This window comes from Oncorhynchus mykiss, chromosome 14 (genome assembly GCF_013265735.2).
Source record: "Oncorhynchus mykiss isolate Arlee chromosome 14, USDA_OmykA_1.1, whole genome shotgun sequence".
Lineage (NCBI taxonomy): Eukaryota > Metazoa > Chordata > Actinopteri > Salmoniformes > Salmonidae > Oncorhynchus > Oncorhynchus mykiss.
Genome location: NC_048578.1, coordinates 5,278,711 through 5,305,159, shown reverse-complemented (window position 1 = coordinate 5,305,159; position 26,449 = coordinate 5,278,711). Strand labels below are relative to the sequence as shown.

The 26,449-nt window shown below is 45.0% G+C and overlaps 1 protein-coding gene across 1 annotated transcript in view; it reads left to right on the top strand.

The window, feature by feature from the left end:
* LOC110488603 (ras-GEF domain-containing family member 1C) overlaps nucleotides 1-26,449 on the top strand; it is a 57,835-nt gene that overhangs the window by 21,306 nt on the left and 10,080 nt on the right. Inside the window, exons 2-12 of the mRNA XM_036942735.1 lie at nucleotides 8,285-8,523; nucleotides 8,656-8,778; nucleotides 8,981-9,118; nucleotides 9,880-10,104; nucleotides 16,062-16,136; nucleotides 17,933-18,031; nucleotides 20,347-20,449; nucleotides 20,540-20,619; nucleotides 21,700-21,795; nucleotides 21,953-22,048; nucleotides 22,152-22,275. Of these exons, the coding sequence (XP_036798630.1) occupies nucleotides 8,296-8,523; nucleotides 8,656-8,778; nucleotides 8,981-9,118; nucleotides 9,880-10,104; nucleotides 16,062-16,136; nucleotides 17,933-18,031; nucleotides 20,347-20,449; nucleotides 20,540-20,619; nucleotides 21,700-21,795; nucleotides 21,953-22,048; nucleotides 22,152-22,275 (1,387 nt within the window). The 5' untranslated portion in view covers nucleotides 8,285-8,295. The remainder of the gene's footprint in view (nucleotides 1-8,284; nucleotides 8,524-8,655; nucleotides 8,779-8,980; nucleotides 9,119-9,879; nucleotides 10,105-16,061; nucleotides 16,137-17,932; nucleotides 18,032-20,346; nucleotides 20,450-20,539; nucleotides 20,620-21,699; nucleotides 21,796-21,952; nucleotides 22,049-22,151; nucleotides 22,276-26,449) is intronic.

The window sequence follows — 26,449 nt, the reverse complement described above, 5'->3', positions numbered from 1 at the left end:
CTTGGTAGATTTGCAGTGGTCTGATACTCCTTCCATTTCAATATTATCGCTTGCACAGTGCTCCTTGGGATGTTTAAAGCTTGGGAAATCTTTTTGTATCCAAATCCGGCTTTAAACTTCTTCACAACAGTATCTCGGACTTGCCTGGTGTGTTCCTTGTTCTTCGTGATGCTCTCTGCGCTTTTAACGGACCTCTGAGACTATCACAGTGCAGGTGCATTTATACGGAGACTTGATTACACACAGGTGGATTGTATTTATCATCATTAGTCATTTAGGTCAACATTGGATCATTCAGAGATCCTCACTGAACTTCTGGAGAGAGTTTGCTGCACTGAAAGTAAAGGGGCTGAATAATTTTGCACGCCCAATTTTTCAGTTTTTGATTTGTTAAAAAAGTTTGAAATATCCAATAAATGTCGTTCCACTTCATGATTGTGTCCCACTTGTTGTTGATTCTTCACAAAAAAATACAGTTTTATATCTTTATGTTTGAAGCCTGAAATGTGGCAAAAGGTCGCAAAGTTCAAGGGGGCCGAATACTTTCGCAAGGCACTGTACATAAGAAACTGAGTGAAATAAATGGCTTCTTATTATGTACATTCTCATTATAATTGTCACGTTCTGACCTCTATTTCCGTTGTTTTGTATTTATTTAGTATGGTCAGGGCGTGAGTTGGGTGGGCAGTCTGTTTGTTTTTCTATGTTTTGGGGCATTTCTATGTTTTCGGCCTAGTATGGTTCTCAATCAGAGGCAGGTGTCATTAGTTGTCTCTGATTGAGAGTCATACTTAGGTAGCCTGGGTTGCACTGTTTGTTTGTGGGTGATTGTCTATGTTGATGGCTTGTATCAGCACAGTCCATATGATTAGCGTCACGGTTGTTATTGTGTTTACTGGTTTTGTATAGTGTTCAGTGTTCACTACTTTCTTTATTAAAGATTGACCATGGACACTTACCACGCCGCGTATTGGTCCTCAGATCCATCTCGCCTCTCCTCTTCAGATGAAGAGGAGGACGGCCGTGACAATAATAGAATCAAACCTCACAATACATGTTTTGTTTAATTCAATTTGATTCACTTTGTTTGCTCAGTCCAGCTGCTTTTTCATCAAATTAGTCGCCAAACAATCAAAAAGGTCGGAGACTGAAGTGGTGACAGTGGCGGTCACAGTGTGTGTGTGTGTGTGTGTGTGTGTGTGTGTGTGTGTGTGTGCGTACATTCATGTGTGTGCTTGTTTCTGCGTGCGTGCCCGCATATGTGTGTGTGTGTGAGTGTACATGCTGTGAAATAGACGCATCCCTGTCAGAGGAGGTGAGTTATGGCATTAGAGGACTAAAATGTTTTCTGTCTGGTCAGGTCTTAGACAGTATAAGTGGACTGTGACAGCGTAATGAAAGGACCGGGGTGTTAACTACTGTGCTAAATGCTTAATATCTCCTCTCAATGGATACTGTTATTTATGTGACTGTGTCACAGTTGGATCACACTGGCCTGCTATGACAACCAAAGACAAGGAAATGTCATCTGCTTTCCAGCTGTTTTTTTTATCACAGATGTAGCTCGACAGCTGCTGAGGGATACAGGGTAGAGTGACAGCCACCCTCTTCCGCCTCCACTATTCCCCAACAAGATCTCACAGTTTAACGAATTTGACTTTTATTTATTTATTTGTAATAATGACAATTACAACAATACTGAATGAACACTTATTTTAACTTGATATAATACATCAATAAAATCAATTTAGCCTCAAGTAAATAATGAAACATTCAATTTGGTTTAAATAATGCAAAAACAAAGTGTTGGAGATGAAAGTAAAAGTGCAATATGTGCTATGTAAGAAAGCTAACGTTTCAGTTCCTTGCTCAGAACATGAGAACATTAGAAAGCTGGTGGTTCCTTTTAACATGAGTCTTCAGTATTCCCAGGTAAGAAGTTTTCGGTTGTAGTTATTATAGGAATTATAGGACTATTTTCCTCTATACCATTTGTATTTCATTAACCTTTGACTATTGGATGTTCTTATAGGCACTTTAGTATTGCCAGTGTAACAGTATAGCTTCCGTCCCTCTCCTCGCTCCTCCCTGAGCTTGAACCAGCAACACAATGACAATTAACGCGCGCTAACTAGCTAGCCATTTCACTTCGGTTACACGAGCCTCATCTCGGGAGTTGATAGGCTTGAAGTCATAAACAGCGCAATGCTTGACGCACAAAGAAGAGCTGCTGGCAAAACGCACGAAAGTGCTGTTTGAATGAATGTTTACGTGCCTGCTTCTGCCTACCACCGCTCAGTCAGATACTTAGATACTTGTATGCTTGTATGCTCAGTCAGAATATATGCAACGCAGGACACGCTAGATAATATCTAGGAATATCATCAACCATGTGTAGTTAACTAGTGATTATGATTGATTGTTTTTTATAAGATAAGTTTAATGCTAGCTAAAAACTTACCTTGGCTTACTGCATTCGAGTAACAGGCAGTCTCCTTGTGGAGTGCAACGAGAGAGAGGCAGGTCTTATTGCATTGGACTAGTTAACTGTAAGGTTGCAAGATTGGATCCCCCGAGCTGACAAGGTGAAATCTGTCGTTCTGCCCCTGAACAAGGTAGTTAATCCACCGTTTCTAGGCGTCATTGAAAATAAGAATGGGTTCTTAACTGATTTGCCTAGTTAAATAAAGGTATAAAAATATAAAAAAAACGGCAAATCGGCGCCCAAAAATACCGATTTCCGATTGTTATGAAAACGGCAAATCGGCCCTAATTAATCGGCCATTCCGATTAATTGGTCGACCTCTAGTTCACACCCTCTTAAGCCTTAGCCCCTCCATTCTCTTTAAGGATTCACATGTGAGTCCATGTGCTCAACAACCAAATATTTCAAGACGAAAGGCTTGTTTGTACCAAGGGTGTATTTGTAAATTCAATCTGGAGTGCCAGAGTGCGCTCTGGGCGTTTGTAAACTCAGAGAGTAGTCAGATTGTCAGTTCGTAAATTCAGAGCGTTTCACTCTCTGAGCATTCAGAGCTCACACCGGATGCTCTGGCCGAGAAGTAGGATCGATCTGAGTGTTCTGACCCTAACAACAGCAATCAAGCACCCAAGCTAACTGGCTAACTTGCTAGCTACTGCCAGGAAAAAATTTGAGAACAGCTCACTCTGACCATTTTACTCACCCTAGCAGAGCTGGTTAGGCTGTTTTCATGTTATCCAGAGCATTGGTGACTGTAACTGTTCTGCTGGCTACAATTTAATTTAGTTTTTTTGACAATGTGTACTGACACCGGCCATATTCAACGGGTGTTGAGCGTTCATGAATTTGTCAGTTATTCTCTGCTCTGGCACACTGATGACAAGAGTGCTCTGAAATTGGAGTAGATAGCCAGAGCGAATTTACCAGCTATGTCTATCGACAGTTGTCACAGTTGCATCATGAACATTCCATTGAAATGGTTAATTTCATAGTGGAGTCTTTTGTTTAGACATGTAGCTAGCTAGAACCATATTCCCAATTCAAAACGTTATTGCCCTGCATGAATCTGCAGGTAGCTAACCAACCAGGTTCATTGTTAGATAGCTAGCTAACATTAGGATATAACTAGCAATGCAAATGAGTTACAAATAATATTACTATACAGATCACACACATAACGTGAGCTAGCGAGCCAGCAACATAACATTAGCTAGCTAGCTAACAGTACGCTTTAACTTGAAATTAAAATGACTTTTTGATAAAATTAGAAACGTGTAATATCTGAAAATTTAGCTAGCTAGACTATTTTACCCGTATACATGGATGGACGCTTCTCCCTCTCTGTCATGGATGCCATGGTTGCCCTTTACACAATAGCCTTCTGTGTGTTCTCTTTTCGACTCCCTCTGCATATTGGCAATCAAATGTCAGAATTTTCTCCATCTCCTTAGCTATCATACTCTAATTCCACAGGGCATTCCACTGATTTCAGAACTCGATCCTCCAGAAAGCGGTGAGCAATATTTTTTGCAGTTCTACTATGTGATATCTTTAAAAAAAAATATGTGTTAGAAAGGATTACCTACAAATACTGACCAGCTCATGTTATAGACAGAAATGTGCTACATGGCAGACCAATCCAAACTCATCTCATGGGATGTCTAGCCCAACCAATATCTCACCCAATCATGGCTAACGGGAAGTTTTTTTTCCCGTGGATAAACCAACTAGGCTCGTAATTTGGCAATCGTATCGGTATTTACAGATGGCATACAAGTTTGTTATTGAGGCACATGAAAGTTCACATGTTCCAAAAGGCATTCATGCCAAAAAACATTTTTTTAGCTCTCCTGTGATGTAGTGACGCGTGACATACGCCTGGTTTCCTGAAACGAGTCACATATGAACACATCTTAAGCCATGCAAAAAATCTTTTAGAATGTAGAATGACAGGAAATTTGCTTTAAAACTGAAAAATGTAAAGAATAGCAGGACATTTATATCAGGAAATGTACATTTAGGGGTATTTTATAAGGGAACGTTTTTTGGGTGGGAATTTCCAAAATACTTTCAATATTATTAGTGTTTATTATTATTCATTATTATTAGTGTTATTAGTGTTCTTCGTCTTGCAAGCCTCCCCCTTTTTCCTCCAAACATAACAATGGTCATTATGGCCATCAGACCAGAGGTGCACATAGGGACGATCTTTGTCCCTATGTGCAGTTGCAAACCGTTGTCTGGCTTTTTTATGGCGGTTTTGGAGCAGTGGCTTCTTCCTTACTGAGCGGCCTTTCAGGTTATGTCGATATAGGACTTGTTGTACTCTGGATATAGATACTTTTGACTCCAAAATGACACAATACATTGTTTACCATTCATTTCTATTGGGCACAAAATAATCTGTATAGTCACCAAGCTTGATGTAATCATTGCATGCTATAAATACGGTACCAAATACTAAACTTTTGTCTACTTTAATACACAAGTTTGGACACACCTACTCATTCCATGGTTTGTCTTTATTTTACTCATAGAGACGGATGATGAATTTTATGAATGGTGAACGTTTGATCTCCGTGTGTGTGGTTCCCACTGTGAAGCATGGAGGAGGTGTGATGGTGTGTGTACTTTGCTGGTGACACTGTCAGTGATTTATTTAGAATTCAAGGCACACTTAACCAGCATGGCTACCACAGCATTTTGCAGTGATACGCCATCCCATCTGATTTGGGTTTAGTGGGATTATCATTTGTTCTTCAACAGGACAATGACCCAACACACCTTCAGACTGTGTAAGGGCAACGTTACCAAGCAGGAGAGTGATGGAGTATTGCATCAGATGACCAGGCCTCCACAATCACCCGACCTCAACCCAATTTATATGGTTTGGGATGAGTTGGACCGCAGAGTTTTTAATTGTTTTATTTTACCGTTATTTAACTATGCAAATCAGTTAAGAACAAATTCTTATTTTCAATGACGGCCTAGGAACAGTGGGTTAACTGCCTTGTTCAGGGGCAGAATGACAGATTTGTACCTTGTCAGCTCGGGGATTCGATCTTGTAACCTTTCAGATACTAGTCCAATGCTCTATCCACTAGGCTACGCTGAGTGAAGAAAAAGCATCCAACAAGTGCTCAGCATATGTGGGAACTCCTTCAAGACTGTTGGAAAAGCATCCCAGGTGAAACTGGTTAAGAGAATGCCAAGCGTGTGCCATGCTGTCATCAATGCAAAGGATGGCTACTTTGAAGAATCTCAAATATAAAATATATGTTTAAATGTTAAACATATTTTTAAATGTTTTTTTTACTACATTATTCCATATATGATAGTTCATAGTTGTGATGTCTTCACTCGTATTCAACAATGTAGAAAATAGTAAAAATACAGAAAAACCCTTGAATGAGTACGTGTGTCCAAACGTTTGACTGGTACAATATATACAGCACATTTGGAAAGTATTCAGATCCCTTGACTTTTTCCACATTTTATTACATTACAGCCTTATGGATACATTTTTTTCCGCTCTTCAATCTACACACAATACCCCATTATGACAAAGAAAACCTGTTTAAAAATATATATAATTTAATCACATTTACGTATGTATTCAGACCCTTTACTCAGTACTTTGTTGAAGCACCTTTGGCAGCAATTACAGTCTTCTTGTGTATGACGCTACACTCTTGGCACACCTGTATTTGGGGAGTTTCTCTCATTCTTCTATGCAGATCCTCTCATGCGCTGTCATGTTGGATGAGGAATATCGCTGCACAGCTATTTTCAGGTCTTTCCTGAGATGTTTGTTTGGGTTCAAGTCCGGGCTCTGGCTGGGCCACTCAAGGACATTCAGAGACTTGTCCCGAAGCCACTCCTGGGTTTTCTTAGCTGTGTGCTTAGGGTTGTTGTCCTGTTGGAAGGTGAGTCAGGTCCTGAGTGCTCTGGAGCAGGTTTTTATCAAGGATCTCTCTGTACTTTGCTCCATTCATCTTTCCCTTTCTCCCAGTCCCTGCCATTAAAATGATCCCCACAGCTGCCCTCACCATGCTTTACCCGTAGGGAGTTGGGGGGGCCCCTTGCGAGGTGTGTGTGTGTGTGTGTCTGTGTGTGTGTGTGTCGGTAGAGGAACAAAGGGAAGCTGAAGCCTTGGAGTGGAAACTTCAGACACCCGTCACGATCTCGCACGGCGGTGTCTGCTTGACCTCTCACCTCCGAGGCAGTAGTGACACCAGTCAGTCAAGAAGATCCGGTGGGAGAGAGGGCAGCCAGTTAAACATGACCTTAGTTTTCAGTATATTGTGATAGGAATCCTACCACTCCATTGCTCCCAAATGATTTTGCACAGTCGTTCATATTGCCACTCAACGCTCAGAATACGCTCAGATGTGTACTTTTCTAGTCAATGATCTACATGGGAAAGTGAATGGATTTGGATGCTTTTGAACAGTCCCTGCCCTGAAGGGCCATTTTGAGTGTGTAGGCTAGCTATGCTATGCTTCATTTATACTGTAAGTATTGATCTCTCCCTTCTCCTATGAATGTCAATAGGACAAGAGATCTGCTTTGTCTTCTCCTGAACACAGTGAAAATCCTTGTCACACCCAGTCCAGCCTCGTCTCTCACTCACTCACTCACTCACTCACTCACTCACTCACTCACTCACTCACTCACTCACATGGAGATTGCTGCTGTTGTGGCACTGGCACTGTAGCTCTGCCTCTGTTTGTTTAGGCTGCTTGTATACATTTTGAAATTGGGTAGGCAAAGCAGGAAGACCAAGCAATGTTTACATCTGGAAGAGAGTCCTCTTCTTTGCCCTGCCAAAGGTTTCACCGTTGGCACTGCGTGTTTACTGACTTTCTCTCTCACCACTGCTGGGGAACAAGACACTGGCTGTGGGTTTGTTTTTCAAACAGTCTAAAGACATTATTTTTCATAAGAAAGCCCATGGTCATGGGTCAGGGAGAGACTGCAGATAGGCTTGCTCGGTCGGCCACACCTTTTTGTTACCTGATGCCAGTGATTCACAATAAATACCTGGAATTGGCATGCTATTGTTCTTCCTTCTTTGGAGGCTGCTTAGTTTATAGCTAACACTGACTAAATCAGTGTCATACCACCATCTATTATCTCAATATAATATTATTCATTAGTGTCTATTGTGGGCTAAGAAGTCCCATGGTGCCATAATGCAGTCTTGATGTGGGCCTCTATCTCTATAACACCTCACTTTAATATATCTGCTCCAGTGTAAGTGCTTATTCACACTACAACTACCTTGTTGGCCCATTGAGAGGGATGTGTTTAATTTTTTAAAACGTGTAACGGAGCACGGTCTAAGAGCAGACAGAGAGAGAGAGATGAGGGTTGAGAGAGAGAGAGATGAGGGGTAGAAAGAGGACACGGAACGCTTTCTCACGGCAACGGTCTCCACGGCGACGGTGTGACCCACATATCCCTTCTCTCTCGTTGTCCTCGGAGACGGGGCAGCTGTTTTGGGGCGGGGGGAGACGAAGACTGCGGCTGTGGCGGGGCGGGTTGTAACGGAAGGAGTGTGTAGTGGAGACTGAACTAGAGATAATGCTCTGACCGAGAGGGTAAACATCTTGCCTGCTCAATGTGATATAGCAAAAGGAGAGAGAAAGAAAGTCGGCGTGTGCATGGTGTGTGTATGCATGCCTGTGTTTGTGGTTGTGTGTAGTTGAGTGGGTTTGTGCGGTATCTGTCTATATGTATATATCTGCCATGCATGTGTGTTTTTAAATAGCCCTCATCCATTACACGTTCACTCTCAAGCCAGGAGAGGAATGCCCCAGACTGTGTGCCCAGCAGCAGGCACCATGTTCACCCCCAGTGGCTTCAGCCCCCACCTGGCCTCCACCTGCTCTGAGGCTGACCCGGTGATCGAGGATGAAGGGGGCCCTCAGGAGGCCCGGGGGCCTGGTGCTTGCCTGGCCGAAGGACCCCCCATCACCTCCGCCTCCCTGGACACCCTCATCCAGCACCTTGTGCCCACCACAGACTACTACCCAGAGGTAAACAACTATTAGAGGGCCAGTAATCTATCCTGGTTGTACTGGCTACAGCATCAGTAGTAGAAATAGGAATAGTAACAGCAATAGTAATGTTAATGATAATGTAAATACTTTATGTGTTGCCTTCCACAGAAAGCCTATGTGTTTACATTCCTGCTGAGTGCTCGTCTGTTCATCTCTCCTCCTGAGCTACTGGCCAGACTCTGTGAGACCTGCATTAAACAACAGCAGCTGGACCAGAGTCCACTGGACATGGTCAGTACACACACACCTACTGACCACTTATACACAGAGTCCTCTCAACACGTTCAGTACTGCTTACACACACATGCACAGTCCCTCAACACACACAGCTACTGCTGATCACTTCGACACGCCTACTGAAAGCTGTCCTTCCCAGTGTCTCTGACTGTGTCTTCTTCTCCTGCGCCCCCCCCCCCCCCCCCCCCCCCCCCAGGCTAAAGTGAGGAAGTTTGGTCCCAAGATCCTGCAGCTGCTAACAGAGTGGACAGAGACGTTCCCCACAGACTTCAGAGAGGAGAAGATGGTGGGCCTGTTCAAAGACATTATCCACAGGATAGCACCCTGTGATGAGGTGAGGAGGAGAGAGGGAGGGAGGGAGGGAGGGAGGCTACCCTCCATAGTCTCAAAGATGAGACTGAGAGCAGGGGGAAGGGGTGTGATGCTCTGAATGTACAAACAGTGCAATGTTATACAATCCTGTTCCACTGCATTACAGGTGAGAGAGTGGGATAGGGCGAGAGTGAAGTGAAAGAGAGGAGGGACAGAGAGAAAGAGAGAGGAGAAGAGAGAACAAGGGGAGGGGTTTTGGCATTGCCTCTGCAGCCTCAGGGAAAGAGAGAGAAGAGATGGATGATGATGATGGAGGTAGAAAAAGGGATGGAGGATGGAGAGCAGGAAGGGGGGGAAGTGAAGGGAGGTTGGATGCGAGGGAGGAACAGGGATGTAGAGAGAGAGAGTGTGAGGAGGCTAATGGTGATGAATGTGCAGTTATTTGTGGCTGCAGAGCAGAGCTGGGCCCAGGCAGTGTTCTCACTCTGGGTCATTTATGGCACACTGTGGGTGATTTACTGAGACCCGACCTGTTGGCCCCAACCCAACAGCCTACAGCCACACAGCTCATTGGGGGCTGGACACACATACACACACTGGGGGAACACACACATGTCCATGCACACAGAAGAAACAATGGTGTGAAAGAGGTCTGGGAAGATGATGATGATGATGATGATGATGATGATTTTTGTTATCTCCTGATGATGATACTAATGTTGAACATCCTTAATATGTTTATGATCATTATTAGTTGTCTAATCATTATAATGTCCTCCCCAGGCGTACTGGAAGACACTGAGTCAGGTCCTGCAGACCCTGAACCAGAAGCTTGCAGCCATCGCCCAGGGAGAGGAGTGCATCGTCAAAGTGAATGCCTCCTCTGTATCCTCAATCTCTGACAAGCTGGTGGCCTTCAAGACCAAGTCTCCACCCATCCAGAAGGAAATGCTGTCTATCTGCAACGACCCTTACACACTTGCACAGCAACTCACCTATATAGAACTGGTAAGGAGAGGGGGGGTGAAGGATAGGATGGGAGGCGGGGGTTAAATAGAGGTCATGGAGGGAGAGCGAGAGAGAGAGAGAGAGAAAGAGATGAAGGGAAGTGGAAGGGGAAAAGAAGGAGAGAGAGAAGCAGAGATGAAAGATAATGAGAGAAGGGTGTGATGTAAGGGAGAGAGATGATGAGAAGGGTAGGGAGAGATGACACTAAGAGAGAGAGAGAGCAGAGGGGAGAAAAGAACAGACACAGCAATAAAGCCTAGATTAAGATAGCTGGAGAGAGAAAGAGGGAGAGGAGAAAGAGAGAGAGAGAGAGAGCACTGAAATCTTCCAAACAGCCCAGAGGACAGCTAGTTCTCCCATTGGCTTGATTACCTGCTAACTATTCCAGTATTAGTTTTAAATGCTCCCCTGTTAGCTCTAGCCTACAACTGACTAATAGGCATAGGAAAGGGTGCTCTAAAGACACATGAACAGACAGGGCTGAGCAACAAATGATCGGAGGAGGACGACCCACTCTCACTGATTGAGTGACGTGTGTTCATGTGTATTGGTGTGTGGGGGTGTTTTTATGCGTTTATGTGATTCTGTGTCTGTGTGGGGGGAAGGGGGGCGGGGGTTGTGTGTCTGTTTGTCCGCCCTTCCATGTGGGTCGGTGTGTGTGTGTGTGTGTGTGTGTGTGTGTGTGTGTGTGTGTGTGGGGGCGGGGTGTGTGTGATTGTAAGGGCCGTCTTCCGCAGGCCTGAGTAAGCATGTGCTCTCATCTGATAAGTATGACATCATCTCAGAAGTCAGTGGATTGCCCGAGGCATTTAACAAAGGGAATAAAACCGCAGTGGATATATGCGACCTGACAGCGTTACAATCCACAGCACACACACACACAAACGCACACGCGTACACACACACACACACACACCCTGGCTAATATGCAATCTCTCAGACGTACTGTAAAACTGACAAACTGTAAAGTGCTTATCACAGTACCGAAATGCCTGCATTCTGGCATTCACTGAGTCCTGGCTGACAGAGCAGGATCGAGACGCTGATTTAGAAATCGACGACTTTGGGGTTCCTGTGCTCCAGGACCGTGATGCCTAAACAATGTGCGAAGCACAAGGTGGAAAGGTCTGCCGCTACAATTAATAAACGATGGGCGAAGCACAAGGTGGAAAGGTCTGCCGCTACAATTAATAAACGATGGCTCAACACGGTGGAAAGGTCTGCCGCTACAATTAATAAACGATGGCTCAACACGGTGGAAAGGTCTGCCGCGACATTAATAAACGATGGCTCAACACGGTGGAAAGGTCTGCCGCTACATTAATAAACGATGGCTCAACACGGTGGAAAGGTCTGCCGCTACATTAATAAACGATGGCTCAACACGGTGGAAAGGTCTGCCGCTACAATTAATAAACGATGGCTCAACACGGTGGAAAGGTCTGCCGCTACATTAATAAACGATGGCTCAACACGGTGGAAAGGTCTGCTGCTACATTAATAAACGATGGCTCAACACGGTGGAAAGGTCTCCGCTACATTAATAAACGATGGCTCAACACGGTGGAAAGGTCTGCCGCTACATTAATAAACGATGGCTCAACACGGTGGAAAGGTCTGCCGCTACAATTAATAAACGATGGCTCAACACGGTGGAAAGGTCTGCCGCTACATTAATAAACGATGGCTCAACACGGTGGAAAGGTCTGCCGCTACATTAATAAACGATGGCTCAACACGGTGGAAAGGTCTGCCGCTACATTAATAAACGATGGCTCAACACGGTGGAAAGGTCTGCCGCTACATTAATAAGCGATGGCTCAACACGGTGGAAAGGTCTCCGCTACATTAATAAACGATGGCTCAACACGGTGGAAAGGTCTGCCGCTACATTAATAAACGATGGCTCAACACGGTGGAAAGGTCTCCGCTACATTAATAAACGATGGCTCAACACGGTGGAAAGGTCTGCCGCTACATTAATAAACGATGGCTCAACACGGTGGAAAGGTCTGCCGCTACATTAATAAACGATGGCTCAACACGGTGGAAAGGTCTCCGCTACATTAATAAACGATGGCTCAACACGGTGGATAGGTCTCCGCTACATTAATAAACGATGGCTCAACACGGTGGAAAGGTCTCCGCTACATTAATAAACGATGGCTCAACACGGTGGAAAGGTCTGCCGCTACATTAATAAACGATGGCTCAACACGGTGGAAAGGTCTGCCGCTACATTAATAAACGATGGCTCAACACGGTGGAAAGGTCTGCCGCTACAATTAATAAACGATGGCTCAACACGGTGGAAAGGTCTGCCGCTACATTAATAAACGATGGCTCAACACGGAGGAAAGGTCTGCCGCTACATTAATAAACGATGGCTCAACACGGTGGAAAGGTCTGCCGCTACATTAATAAACGATGGCTCAACACGGTGGAAAGGTCTCCGCTACATTAATAAACGATGGCTCAACACGGTGGAAAGGTCTGCCGCTACATTAATAAACGATGGCTCAACACGGTGGAAAGGTCTGCCGCTACATTAATAAACGATGGCTCAACACGGTGGAAAGGTCTGCCGCTACATTAATAAACGATGGCTCAACACGGTGGAAAGGTCTGCCGCTACATTAATAAACGATGGCTCAACACGGTGGATAGGTCTCCGCTACATTAATAAACGATGGCTCAACACGGTGGAAAGGTCTGCCGCTACATTAATAAACGATGGCTCAACACGGTGGAAAGGTCTGCTGCTACATTAATAAACGATGGCTCAACACGGTGGAAAGGTCTGCCGCTACATTAATAAACGATGGCTCAACACGGTGGAAAGGTCTGCCGCTACATTAATAAACGATGGCTCAACACGGTGGAAAGGTCTGCCGCTACATTAATAAACGATGGCTCAACACGGTGGAAAGGTCTGCCGCTACATTAATAAACGATGGCTCAACACGGTGGAAAGGTCTGCCGCTACATTAATAAACGATGGCTCAACACGGTGGAAAGGTCTGCCGCTACATTAATAAACGATGGCTCAACACGGTGGAAAGGTCTGCCGCTACATTAATAAACGATGGCTCAACACGGTGGAAAGGTCTGCCGCTACATTAATAAACGATGGCTCAACACGGTGGAAAGGTCTGCCGCGACATTAATAAACGATGGCTCAACACGGTGGAAAGGTCTGCCGCGACATTAATAAACGATGGCTCAACACGGTGGAAAGGTCTGCCGCTACATTAATAAACGATGGCTCAACAAGGTGGAAAGGTCTGCCGCTACATTAATAAACGATGGCTCAACACGGTGGATAGGTCTCCGCTACATTAATAAACGATGGCTCAACACGGTGGAAAGGTCTCCGCTACATTAATAAACGATGGCTCAACACGGTGGAAAGGTCTGCCGCTACATTAATAAACGATGGCTCAACACGGTGGAAAGGTCTGCCGCTACATTAATAAACGATGGCTCAACACGGTGGAAAGGTCTGCCGCTACATTAATAAACGATGGCTCAACACGGTGGAAAGGTCTGCCGCTACATTAATAAACGATGGCTCAACACGGTGGAAAGGTCTCCGCTACATTAATAAACGATGGCTCAACACGGTGGAAAGGTCTGCCGCTACATTAATAAACGATGGCTCAACACGGTGGATAGGTCTCCGCTACATTAATAAACGATGGCTCAACACGATGGAAAGGTCTGCCGCTACATTAATAAACGATGGCTCAACACGGTGGAAAGGTCTGCCGCTACATTAATAAACGATGGCTCAACACGGTGGAAAGGTCTGCTGCTACATTAATAAACGATGGCTCAACACGGTGGAAAGGTCTGCCGCTACATTAATAAACGATGGCTCAACACGGTGGAAAGGTCTGCCGCTACATTAATAAACGATGGCTCAACACGATGGAAAGGTCTGCCGCTACATTAATAAACGATGGCTCAACACGGTGGAAAGGTCTGCCGCTACATTAATAAACGATGGCTCAACACGGTGGAAAGGTCTGCTGCTACATTAATAAACGATGGCTCAACACGGTGGAAAGGTCTGCCGCTACATTAATAAACGATGGCTCAACACGGTGGTCATACGTGTGACCCAGATATTTTACTTTGATCGGTCTCACTTCGGACCGTTTTCTTACCATGGGAGTTCCCCCAGATAGTTGTCACGCCGGTCTCCATCCATTCTAGAGCTAACGGGGACAAGGCGACGGACACCATCTCCCGGACCGTACAAAGGTTACAGTACAACTCCCTGACGCTCTGAACCTCTTTATTGGTGACTTTAATCACTGTTTGCTGAAAAAGTATCTCAATCGCTACCAATACGTCGCCTGCCTTAGAAGACATGGCAACGCGTTGGATTTGTGTTATGGGACAGTAAAGGGGGCATATAAATCCATTGCCAGAGCGCCACCGGGCTCGTCTGACCATAGCACTGTTTAACTCGTTCCCACCTTAAAAACCGGTCATGAAGAGAGGCAAAGTTGAACGAAGAAATGTTCAGGTGTGGACGGCTACTGAGCGTCTTCAGGACTGCTTTGATAGTACATGTTTCCTAGCTCCTGCACTGACCTGTGAAAATGAGGAAATACCCCGGAAATCAGGCTAAATATTTACTAATAACAAACCTTTGGTAACCGAACGTGTTAGCAGAGAGGCTTTTGTAAAGTTTAGCATAGTCAGCTGGTTGATGGACTTTTTAAACCAATAGAACTCAAAGGGTGAGAGTCAACAGTTCCCGATCCTCCACTGGTTCACCACAAGGGTGCGTCCTTTCCCCTCTGTTTGTACTGTACAGTAATGATTGTCAGAGTAATCACGACTCTGGACACATCATTAGGTTTGCAGACAACTTGGTTATGGTGAGTCTTTTACAGGATGGGGAGGTGAGCCACGGCCCAGTGGTGGAGGAGTTCTTGCTTATAATAACTTAATGTCACGAAAACCAAGGGTATGGTTAAATGAGATCCAGAAGCTCTCACTGCCACCAAATGCAGACTCTTATAGATGGTGAGCTAGTGGAGACCGATGGTCGATACAAATATATCTTGGCCCTTTCCTTGACAGCAAACTTGAGTTTTGAGCCCAATATGTATGCTATCTTCCCGGGGGAACTCTTTTACAGATCGTTCATTGCATCCATATTTACATTCAATATGATCTGCTGTTTCGGTGATCTAAACTTCAGGCTGGGTAACATTGTGAAACAAAGTAGTAGGATCGTTGGCATGAACTTAACCCACCTTTTTTTTTACCTGTATCAGTCATAAGTCGTATGTAAGGCGCAATCCATTCTGAGGGACTCCCAGCATCCCTTGTTTGTTGAATTTATGTTGCTTCTCAGGGCACCGATGCAGGCTCCCTAAGTTTAGGTCTGAACTCTCCTTCCTGCCAGCTGCTATCAGCTTTCTCAATAAGCTGTAGTAGTACTGGTAGTTGTGTATTGCTGTATATTGTTTTTGTGTATATTTATTGTCATGTGTTCAATGTGTTTTTAACCACGTGCTGCGAAATGAATAACCCCCCCGGGGATAATAAAGACGACTCTACACGCACATGTGCACAGCTATCTGTGCTGTGGACTACCACGCCATGCTTGGATTCTTTATGAATTTTTCCCTGTGTCTATGCCCCTATGGCTGCATTTACACAGGAAGCCCAATTCGGATCTTTTTGCCACTAACTGGTCTTTTGACCAATCAGATCAGATATTTTGTCAAAAACATTTCAGAAATGGGCTGCCTGTGAAAATGCAGCCAAAGTAAACGGGTGAGCTAATGTAGCTGCATACCAGGGGTCATCTGTTAATTCAAGGACATGTGATATCTTGTCGATGATTCATGACTTCCTGTATTGATTGGCTACCATTACTGATATTAATTTAATATCCATGGCCATGTCGCTATGCTCTGCTCTGTGTGTTTCAGGAACACCTGAGTCACATCGGCCCTGAAGAGTTTGTACAAGCCTTTGTTCAGAAAGACAAACTGGATAGCACTCAGGTATAGTATACGGCACTTTGTCAGTGGAAATAACATTACAATATACTGCTGTGTGAATCATTTTTTTGCCTTTTGAAAAGAGTGTGAGAGAGAGAGAGAGAGAGTGTTTCAGCATCACTAATTAGAAGGCAGTTCTATAGGGCCACTCAGGGGCCAGCAGGTCACTAAGGCCCCGCTCTGCCTGGGGCTCACTTTAATGATGATGACTGGACACAACACACAGTCACATACACACAGTTGCATGCACGCACACACACACACACACTAAGTTATTTTTATCTCTCCATCTCTCTTGCTCCTTTGCAACTTCTCTCTCTTTATTTGCCTGTCTTTTGATGCTTTCTTGCTCTCTGTGTGCTTCTCTCTTTTTCTCTCCCTCTCTCTCTCGCTGCAGTAATTGCCCTATTTCCATTGTCTCTGCCAGCTGCTGATGACATTAACACAGGGAAGGGGTGGGTCGGTGGGTCTGTCTGTCTGTCTGTCTGTCTGTAGTTAGATAGATGCCTCCATAACATCAGACAAAACCCCTATAGCACCTATAGCTTCAACCCAGTCAGCCCACTGGGCAAACACACTGGTTGAATCAACTTTTCCACGCCATTTCAATGAAATGACATTGGACCAACATGTAATAGATGTTGAATTGAGATCTGGGTCCAGCTATAACTTATATTATCATGGTGAAATCGTTTACACTTTCAATCCACATAAAATGACAACAATGTACTCCTTTAATGATCATTGAGGGTCTGATTCAGACTCAATAGTGGAATTGAAAAAGGAAGAAACCCATTGAGACACAGCGTAAACCGAGCCCGTGCACTTGGGCAGATACTGTGTGTGACTGTGTGAGAGCAAAGTCTAGCATGACGCTCATCTCAATATCTGCGGCGCTGCTCATGGCAACACCATTTCGCAAGAGTCTACCTTTAAACATACAATGAAAACAGCAACAAACAACAACAAAAAACACATCATTGAGAGATGATCGGCCCACAGAAAACATTTACACCTCTCGTCAACAGTTGTGCGACACAGTTTTAAACTCACTAAGGGGCACTAGTACATCTAGGTGAAGCATTTTTTTTACAGACTGTTCCATGTCTCCGGTGCACATTGGGAAAAGGCAGTCTTGCCTAACTCGGTAAGGACCCTGGGGACTTTAAGTAGCTACCACCTAGTAGACCAAGTCTGGTAACTGCTAGTGGTGAAGGAGAGCAGGCTACCAAGGTAGAGAGGGGGCCTTGTAGATAAACACATACAAATGTAGCTGCGCATGTAAAGCGAGGTCCAGCCCACCATTTGATACAAGATGCAATGGTGGGTTTGCAACTTGGCATTTGAAACAAAACGCAAAGATGCATGATAAGCTCAGTTCAGTCTCTTTAACACAGAAGAGGCTGCATGCATATACAATAAGTCACCATAATCAAGCTTGAACAAGCTTCCTTCTAGCCTCAAAACTGTTCCGAAAATAAAAAAAACTATTCCAGTTTAAGCTTCCTCACAAGATTATCTACATGAACTTTGTAAGACAGCTTATCGTCCAACCAAAGACCAAGGTATTTGTATGATGACACCTTTTCAATGGGTGTGCCACAGGCATCAAAATGCTAACCTTCTCTGGCTGAGAGGGAGCTCTGGTAAAGGTCATGAAGTGGACTTAACATGGACTTATTGTAAGTCAATAAAACACAGACTTAAGTCCATGTTAAGTCTACTTATCTCAAGTCTGGATAGGTGGCCTAGTAAGGTGGCCCTCTGTGGTCCTGATTGTGTGCTTGTGTCTCTTGCAGCCGTGTTTCAGTGAGCAGAAGAAGAAGACCACTAACTTGGAGGCTTATGTCAGGTGGTTCAACAGGCTGTGCTACCTGGTGGCCACTGAGATCTGCATGGTAAATGATTTCACATGTTATTCTCATCTTTGTTGTGCAATGTGGCATTACTACCCTCAGATCATCCCCATTGTGAGTAGCATTACTACCCTCAGATCATCCCCATTGTGAGTAGCATTACTACCCTCAGATCCCCATTGTAAGTAGCATTACTACCCTCAGATCCTAATTGTGAGTAGCATTACTACCCTCAGATCCCCATTGTGAGTAACAGTACTACTCTCAGATCCCCATTGTGAGTAACAGTACCACCCTCAGATCCCCATTGTGAGTAACATTACCACTCTCAGATCCCAATTGTGAGTAACAGTACCACCCTCAGATCCCAATTATGAGTAACATTACCACTCTCAGATCCCAATTGTGAGTAACATTACTACCCTTAGATCCCAATTGTGAGTAACATTACCACTCTCAGATCCCCATTGTGAGTAACATTACTACCCTCAGATCCCCATTGTGAGTAACATTACCACTTTCAGATCCCAATTGTGAGTAACATTACTACCCTCAGATCCCCATTCAAATCAAATGTATTTATAAAGCCCTTCTTACATCAGCTGATATCTCAAAGTGCTGTACAGACACCGAGCCTAAAACCCCAAACAGCAAGCAATGCAGGTGTAGAAGCACGGTGGCTAGGAAAAACTCCCTAGCAAGGCCAAAACCTAGGAAGAAACCTAGAGAGGAACCAGGCTATGAGGGGTGGCCAGTCTTCTTCTGGCTGTGCCAGGTGGAGATTATAACAGAACATGGCCAAGATGTTCAAATGTTCATAAATGACCAGCATGGTTAAATAATAATAATAATAATCACAGTAGTTGTCAAGGGTGCAACAAGTCAGCACCTCAGGAGTAAATGTCAAGTTGGCTTTTTATAACCGATCATTGAGAGTATCTCTACCACTCCTGCTGTCTCTAGAGAGTTGAAAACAGCAGGTCTGGGACAGGTAGCACGTCCGGTGAACAGGTCAGGGTTCCATAGCCGCAGGCAGAACAGTTGAAACTGGAGAAGGAGATTGTGAGTAGCATTACTACCCTCAGATCCCCATTGTGAGTAACATTACTACCCTCAGATCCCCATTGTGAGTAACATTACTACCCTCAGATCCCCATTGTGAGTAGCATTACTACCCTCCAATCCCCATTGTGAGTAGCATTACTACCCTCAGATCCCCATTGTGAGTAGCATTACTACCCTCAGATCCCCATTGTGAGTAGCATTACTACCCTCAGATCCCCATTGTGAGTAGCATTACTACCCTCAGATCCCCATTGTGAGTAACATTACTACCCTCAGATCCCCATTGAGAGTAGCATTACTACCCTCAGATCCCCATTGAGAGTAGCATTACTACCCTCAGATCCCCATTGTGAGTAACATTACTACCCTCAGATCCCCATTGTTAGTAGCATTACTACCCTCCAATCCCCATTGTTAGTAGCATTACTACCCTCAGATCCCCATTGTGAGTAGCATTACTACCCTCATATCCCCATTGTTAGTAGCATTACTACCCTCAGATCCCCATTGTGAGTAGCATTACTACCCTCATATCCCCATTGTTAGTAGCATTACTACCCTCATATCCCCATTGTGAGTAGCATTACTACCCTCATATCCCCATTGTGAGTAGCATTACTACCCTCATATCCCCATTGTTAGTAGCATTACTACCCTCAGATCCCCATTGTGAGTAGCATTACTACCCTCATATCCCCATTGTTAGTAGCATTACTACCCTCCAATCCCCATTGTTAGTAGCATTACTACCCTCAGATCCCCATTGTGAGTAGCATTACTACCCTCATATCCCCATTGTGAGTAGCATTTTCTACTCTCAGATCCCCATTGTGAGTAGCATTACTACCCTCAGATCCCCATTGTGAGTAACATTACTACCCTCAGATCCCCATTGTGAGTAACATTACTACCCTCAGATCCCCATTGTGAGTAACATTACTACCCTCAGATCCCCATTGTGAGTAACATTACTACCCTCAGATCCCCATTGTGAGTAGCATTACTACCCTCAGATCCCCATTGTGAGTAACATTACTACCCTCAGATCCCCATTGTGAGTAACATTACTACCCTCTGATCCCCATTGTGAGTAACATTACTACCCTCAGATCCCCATTGTGAGTAGCATTACTACCCTCAGATCCCTATTGTGAGTAGCATTACTACCCTCCGATCCACATTTTGACTGAGGCAGTATACTTTCTTCCCAGAACTGGGCCAAGTATATTTAGTTTTGCATCTAATTTACATCCAGTATATCTCACTACCAGCTTGTTTATGTATCCTCTCAGCCTGCTAAGAAGAAGCAGAGGGCCCAGGTGATTGAGTTCTTCATCGATGTGGCCAGAGAGTGCTTCAACATCGGCAACTTCAACTCCCTCATGGCCATCATCTGTGAGTGTCTCGGCTGTATCCCACACGATACAAGATCATACACTGATATTTGGCAATATACTGACATTTGACATGTGTCTGCTACTCTAGCTGGTATGAATATGAGTCCTGTGTCTCGGCTGAAGAAGACCTGGGGGAAAGCCAAGACTGCCAAGTTCTTCATTCTGGAGGTACAACTCACTAATATAGAACAGTATGTCCTTGGTAGAATATGGAGAAAACACTTTACCTGCCTATTAAATTAGAATTGAATGCGGGCTGAACTTCCTGATTTGGCCTCGTTTTTAGGCTTGGTCATTAAGAAATGCAGCAGCTATGACTGAAGCTAAACGAGAGTTGTCTTGGGGTTGGGTGGTTTAATATGCTTGTCTCTTGTGTGTTTGTTTGCACGTGGTAAGCGTTTGTACACTCACTCTAACAAAACAGTACACAATTAAGGTCACTCACCCCTCTAAATAACTTGAAATAGTCTAACCAGGTCTTGTCTTGAAGTTGCCTAGGCTAGTTAGTACCAGCCAACCTCTTTCGCCAATTAGCTTCAGCCAGCTGGTGTGCGACCAGGGCAAAGGGAGTTTGACATTGGAAAGTCTATCCCTGGGGCTAGTTATGGACTATCAATAAATTACACAATTTAAATGGGACAATATTTTCATGTTTCTCATGTTTTAGTTGTCATATTAAATGTTTTCAATATTTGTATATGAATTTTTACAATTCATAGTTGGTTTGAGGTTTTTAAGTCATTGAAATGTGGACCTATTGACCTTTTAACATATTGTCCCATGTGCATTGTGTAATTTAATGATAGTCCCTAACTAACCCCATAGGGATATCAAATGTCATACCAAATTGACCATGGGCATTACGTTCAGGTCACACACTGTGTTACAAATGGATGATTACTTGGATGCTGCCAGTCGTAAGCATGTGGGCATGTGGCCATGCCAAGGAAAACTGTTACGGTACTCTTCATTCCGTGACATACCATTTTTTTTAAATAATCTTACAAATCTCTGTTTTGGACGAGACTGTCTTTACAACCAAAATCATCCGATTTACACTGTGTAGTCAATTTGGACACTAGAATAAATGTTTCTGACTCATATAGATGCCACATAGGCCGTTTTCAAAATGAGAAGTTTCTTTTTAAGGGCAGTCAGTCTTTAAAAACATGGTTTTAGTGCCACAATAAGGTGGGGCCAATGCTTATCATGGACATCTTTGTAATGCTATGTTGTTCTCCCATACAGCATCAGATGGACCCTACTGGAAACTTCTACAACTACAGAACAGCACTGAGGGGAGCTGCCCACAGGTCCCAGACTGCTAATAGCAACAGGGAGAAGGTAGCCTACAGTTCAACCCAGTATTCTCTATTTCATCTAACTCTGACCTAAACTATTGGACTCACCTGACCCAGTTTCTTGTATCAAAACCCAGTGCACTAAACTTTAAATGAATTATTTTTCTATATATCTCTCTTTCTATCTCTCTTTTTTTTAGATTGTGATTCCCTTCTTCAGCCTACTGATCAAAGATATCTACTTCCTGAATGAGGGATGTGCCAACCGCTTGCCCAATGGCCATGTTCATTTTGCGGTAAGGCTACAAATATTATACTGATACTTAAAAATGTAGGATTTTCTTTTATTCTCTCTCGCTCTCTCTAATGGGGCGTGTCCTTTGTTAATTTTGTTTTCAGAAATTTGTGGAGTTGGCTCGTCAGGTGGGCGAGTTTATGACGTGGAAACAGATGGAGTGTCCATTTGAGACAGACAGGAGCATCCTACACTACCTCCACACTGCTCCCATCTTCAGTGAGGATGGTAAGACACACAGTCGCACCTAACAAAAAAAACATGTTTTTGCAGCACGAGCAATCATTGCTTCAACATTTCTCTATTGAAAATGAGATACTTTTTCTAAGCTGGGGAATTTTGATTGGCAGCACCACCTAGTGGGAATTTTTTTGTAATCCTCCACTCAGAGCACAGATATTGGTAATGTGATCAGTCTGCCGTTCAAATTTTTTGGGGGAAAACATGGTGGCTGTTTTGAGATGTAGTGAGAGAAAATCATCTCCCGTTATGAAATTAAATGTTGGCCATGCACGTCTAAAATGTTTCTTCACTATAATATTTGATCATGATACATTAATACATACATACAGTGTTCAGTTTCATGTTTATCTGACAAGAATATCCACGCTGGGGTGCATGCTAATCGATTAGCATGCTAATCATAGCCCATGTATATTCAATGTGACAAACTGTCTAAATTAGCTAGCCACATACATTGTTACCTAGCTATACCCATTTACATTTTGTTTTTCATTTGAGTTTTTTGTATGTTTAAGTAGCTGGCTAGCTAGTTTAACCGGTGCTGTACTGCACCGCTGTAACTCTGCGTTGTGTGTGGTTGATTGAGACTATAGACGTGGACTTGAGATCAGATCAGATTTAATTAAGCAGAACTCACTCTCTGCATCCTGCATCTGCATCCAAAAGTAAATAAAACATTTGTAGAGCACATATGTTCTGAGAATTGTTGCCTCTTTCTACAACAGATGCACAATAGGAGGGACTGGGATCATTAGAGGAGCTAGCCATCGTTCACACATACAATAGCCTGCTAATACCTTAGCTAGCTATTAACCACATGTTGAATTCAGAATATTGATATCATCCTAAAAAGTACAATTACAAGTGCATCTTAACAATACCATCCACTTATGAGTAACCTCTAAATATACAACATTATTCATGAACAAAACACTGTGTGTATGACTTTGTACTTAAAAGAATCAAACTTTTCTGAAGAAAACAGAAAAAGCGTGCCTACCTCTCATAGTGCATCAAAATGATTTGAACACGAGCACGCAGGGCAAAACCTAAGTACACACTCCCCTTCTCCCAGGATGCAGGCATGCATAATAACAAATCAACACGACATATTAATATATGTGTTAGAGGTGCGTGAATGAGGACCCAAAAGCGAACTAACGTAAACAGGGCTTCTTTAATAACAAAACATACGTAGGCTCAGATGGACCGGCAGATTCCGACAGGACAAGGTTGCAGCAAACATGACGATAGTCTGGTTCAGGCATGAATAACACAAACAAGAATCCGACAAAGACAGAAACAAAAACAGAGAGAGATATAGAGGACTAATCAGAGGGAAAAAGGGAACAGGTGGGAAAAGGGGTGACGAGGTAGTTAGGAGGAGACAAGGAACAGCTGGGGGAAAGAGGGGGAGAAAAGGTAACCTAATAACGACCAGCAGAGGGAGACAGGGTGAAGGGAAAGGACAGAAACAAGACACAACATGACAATACATGACAGTACCCCCCCACTCACCGAGCGCCTCCTGGCGCACTCGAGGAGGAAACCTGGCGGCAACGGAGGAAATCATCGATCAGCGCACGGTCCAGCACGTCCCGAGAGGGAACCCAACTCCTCTCCTCAGGACCGTACCCCTCCCAATCTACTAGGTACTGATGACCACGGCCCCGAGGACGCATGTCCAAAATCCTACGGACCCTGTAGATGGGTGCGCCCTCGACAAGGATGGGGGGGGGGGGGGGGGGAAGACGAGCGGGGGCGCGAAGAACGGGCTTGACACAGGAGACATGGAAGACCGGGTGGACGCGACGAAGATATCGCGGAAGAAGAAGTCGAACTGCGACAGGATTAATGATCTGAGCAATACGGAACGGACCAATGAACCGCGGGGTCAACTTGCGAGAAGCGGTCTTAAGGGGAAGGTTCTGAGTGGAGAGCCAAACTCTCTGACCGCGACAATATCTAGGACTCTTAGTTCTACGCTTATTAGCAGCCCTCACAGTCTGCGCCCTATAACGGCAAAGTGCAGACCTGACCCTCTTCCAGGTGCGCTCGCAACGTTGGACAAAAGCCTGAGCGGAGGGGACGCTGGACTCGGCGAACTGAGACGAGAACAGCGGAGGCTGATACCCGAGGCTACTCTGAAAAGGAGATAGCCCGGTCGCAGACGAAGGAAGCGAGTTGTGGGCGTATTCTGCCCAGGGGAGCTGTTCTGACCAAGACGCAGGGTTGCGAAAAGAAAGACTGCGTAAGATGCGACCAATAGTCTGATTGGCCCGTTCTGCTTGACCGTTAGACTGGGGGTGAAAGCCGGAAGAGAGACTGACGGAAGCCCCAATCAAACGGCAAAACTCCCTCCAAAATTGAGACGTGAATTGCGGACCTCTGTCCGAAACGACGTCTGACGGAAGGCCATGAATTCTGAAAACATTCTCGATGATGATTTGTGCCGTCTCTTTAGCAGAAGGAAGCTTAGCAAGGGGAATAAAATGAGCCGCCTTAGAGAACCTGTCGACAACCGTAAGAATAACAGTCTTCCCCGCTGACGAAGGCAGTCCGGTGACAAAATCTAAGGCGATGTGAGACCACGGTCGAGAGGGAATGGGAAGCGGCCTGAGACGGCCGGCAGGAGGGGAGTTGCCGGACTTAGTCTGCGCGCAGACCGAACAAGCAGCCACGAAGCGACGCGTGTCATGCTCCCGGGTGGGCCACCAAAAACGCTGGCGAATGGAAGCAAGCGTACCCCGAACGCCAGGATGGCCGGCTAACTTGGCAGAGTGAGCCCACTGAAGAACGGCCAGACGAGTAGGAACGGGAACGAAAAGAAGGTTCCTAGGACAAGCGCGCGGCGACGGAGTTTGAGTGAGTGCTTGCTTTACCTGCCTCTCAATTCCCCAGACAGTCAACCCGACAACACGCCCCTCAGGGAGAATCCCCTCGGGGTCAGTGGAGGCTACTGAAGAACTGAAGAGACGAGATAAAGCATCAGGCTTGGTGTTCTTAGAGCCCGGACGATAAGAAATCACGAACTCGAAACGAGCTAAAAACAGCGCCCAGCGCGCCTGACGCGCATTAAGTCGTTTGGCAGAACGGATGTACTCAAGGTTCCTATGGTCAGTCCAAACGACAAAAGGAACGGTCGCCCCCTCCAACCACTGTCGCCATTCGCCTAGGGCTAAGCGGATGGCGAGCAGTTCGCGGTTTCCCACATCATAGTTACGTTCCGACGGCGACAGGCGATGAGAAAAATACGCGCAAGGGTGGACCTTGTCGTCAGAGAGGGAGCGCTGAGAAAGAATGGCTCCCACGCCCACCTCTGACGCGTCAACCTCGACAACGAACTGTCTAGTGACGTCAGGTGTAACAAGGATAGGTGCGGATGTAAAACGATTCTTGAGGAGATCAAAAGCTCCCTGGGCGGAAACGGACCACTTAAAGCACGTCTTGACAGAAGTAAGGGCTGTGAGAGGAGCTGCCACCTGACCGAAATTACGGATGAAACGACGATAGAAGTTCGCGAAGCCGAGAAAGCGCTGCAGCTCGACGCGTGACTTAGGGACGGGCCAATCAATGACAGCTTGGACCTTAGCGGGATCCATCTTAATGCCTTCAGCGGAAATAACAGAACCGAGAAATGTGACGGAGGAGGCATGAAAAGAGCACTTCTCAGCCTTCACAAAAAGACAATTCTCTAAAAGGCGCTGGAGGACACGTCGAACGTGCTGAACATGAATCTGGAGTGACGGTGAAAAAATCAGGATATCGTCAAGGTAAACGAAAACAAAGATGTTCAGCATGTCTCTCAGGACATCATTGACTAATGCCTGAAAGACAGCTGGAGCGTTAGCGAGGCCGAAAGGAAGAACCCGGTATTCAAAGTGCCCTAACGGAGTGTTAAACGCCGTCTTCCACTCGTCCCCCTCCCTGATGCGCACGAGATGGTAAGCGTTACGAAGGTCCAACTTAGTGAAAAACCTGGCTCCCTGCAGGATCTCGAAGGCTGAAGACATAAGAGGAAGCGGATAACGATTCTTCACTGTTATGTCATTCAGCCCTCGATAATCTATGCAGGGGCGCAGGGACCCGTCCTTCTTCTTAACAAAAAAAAACCCCGCTCCGGCGGGAGAGGAGGAGGGGACTATGGTACCGGCGGCAA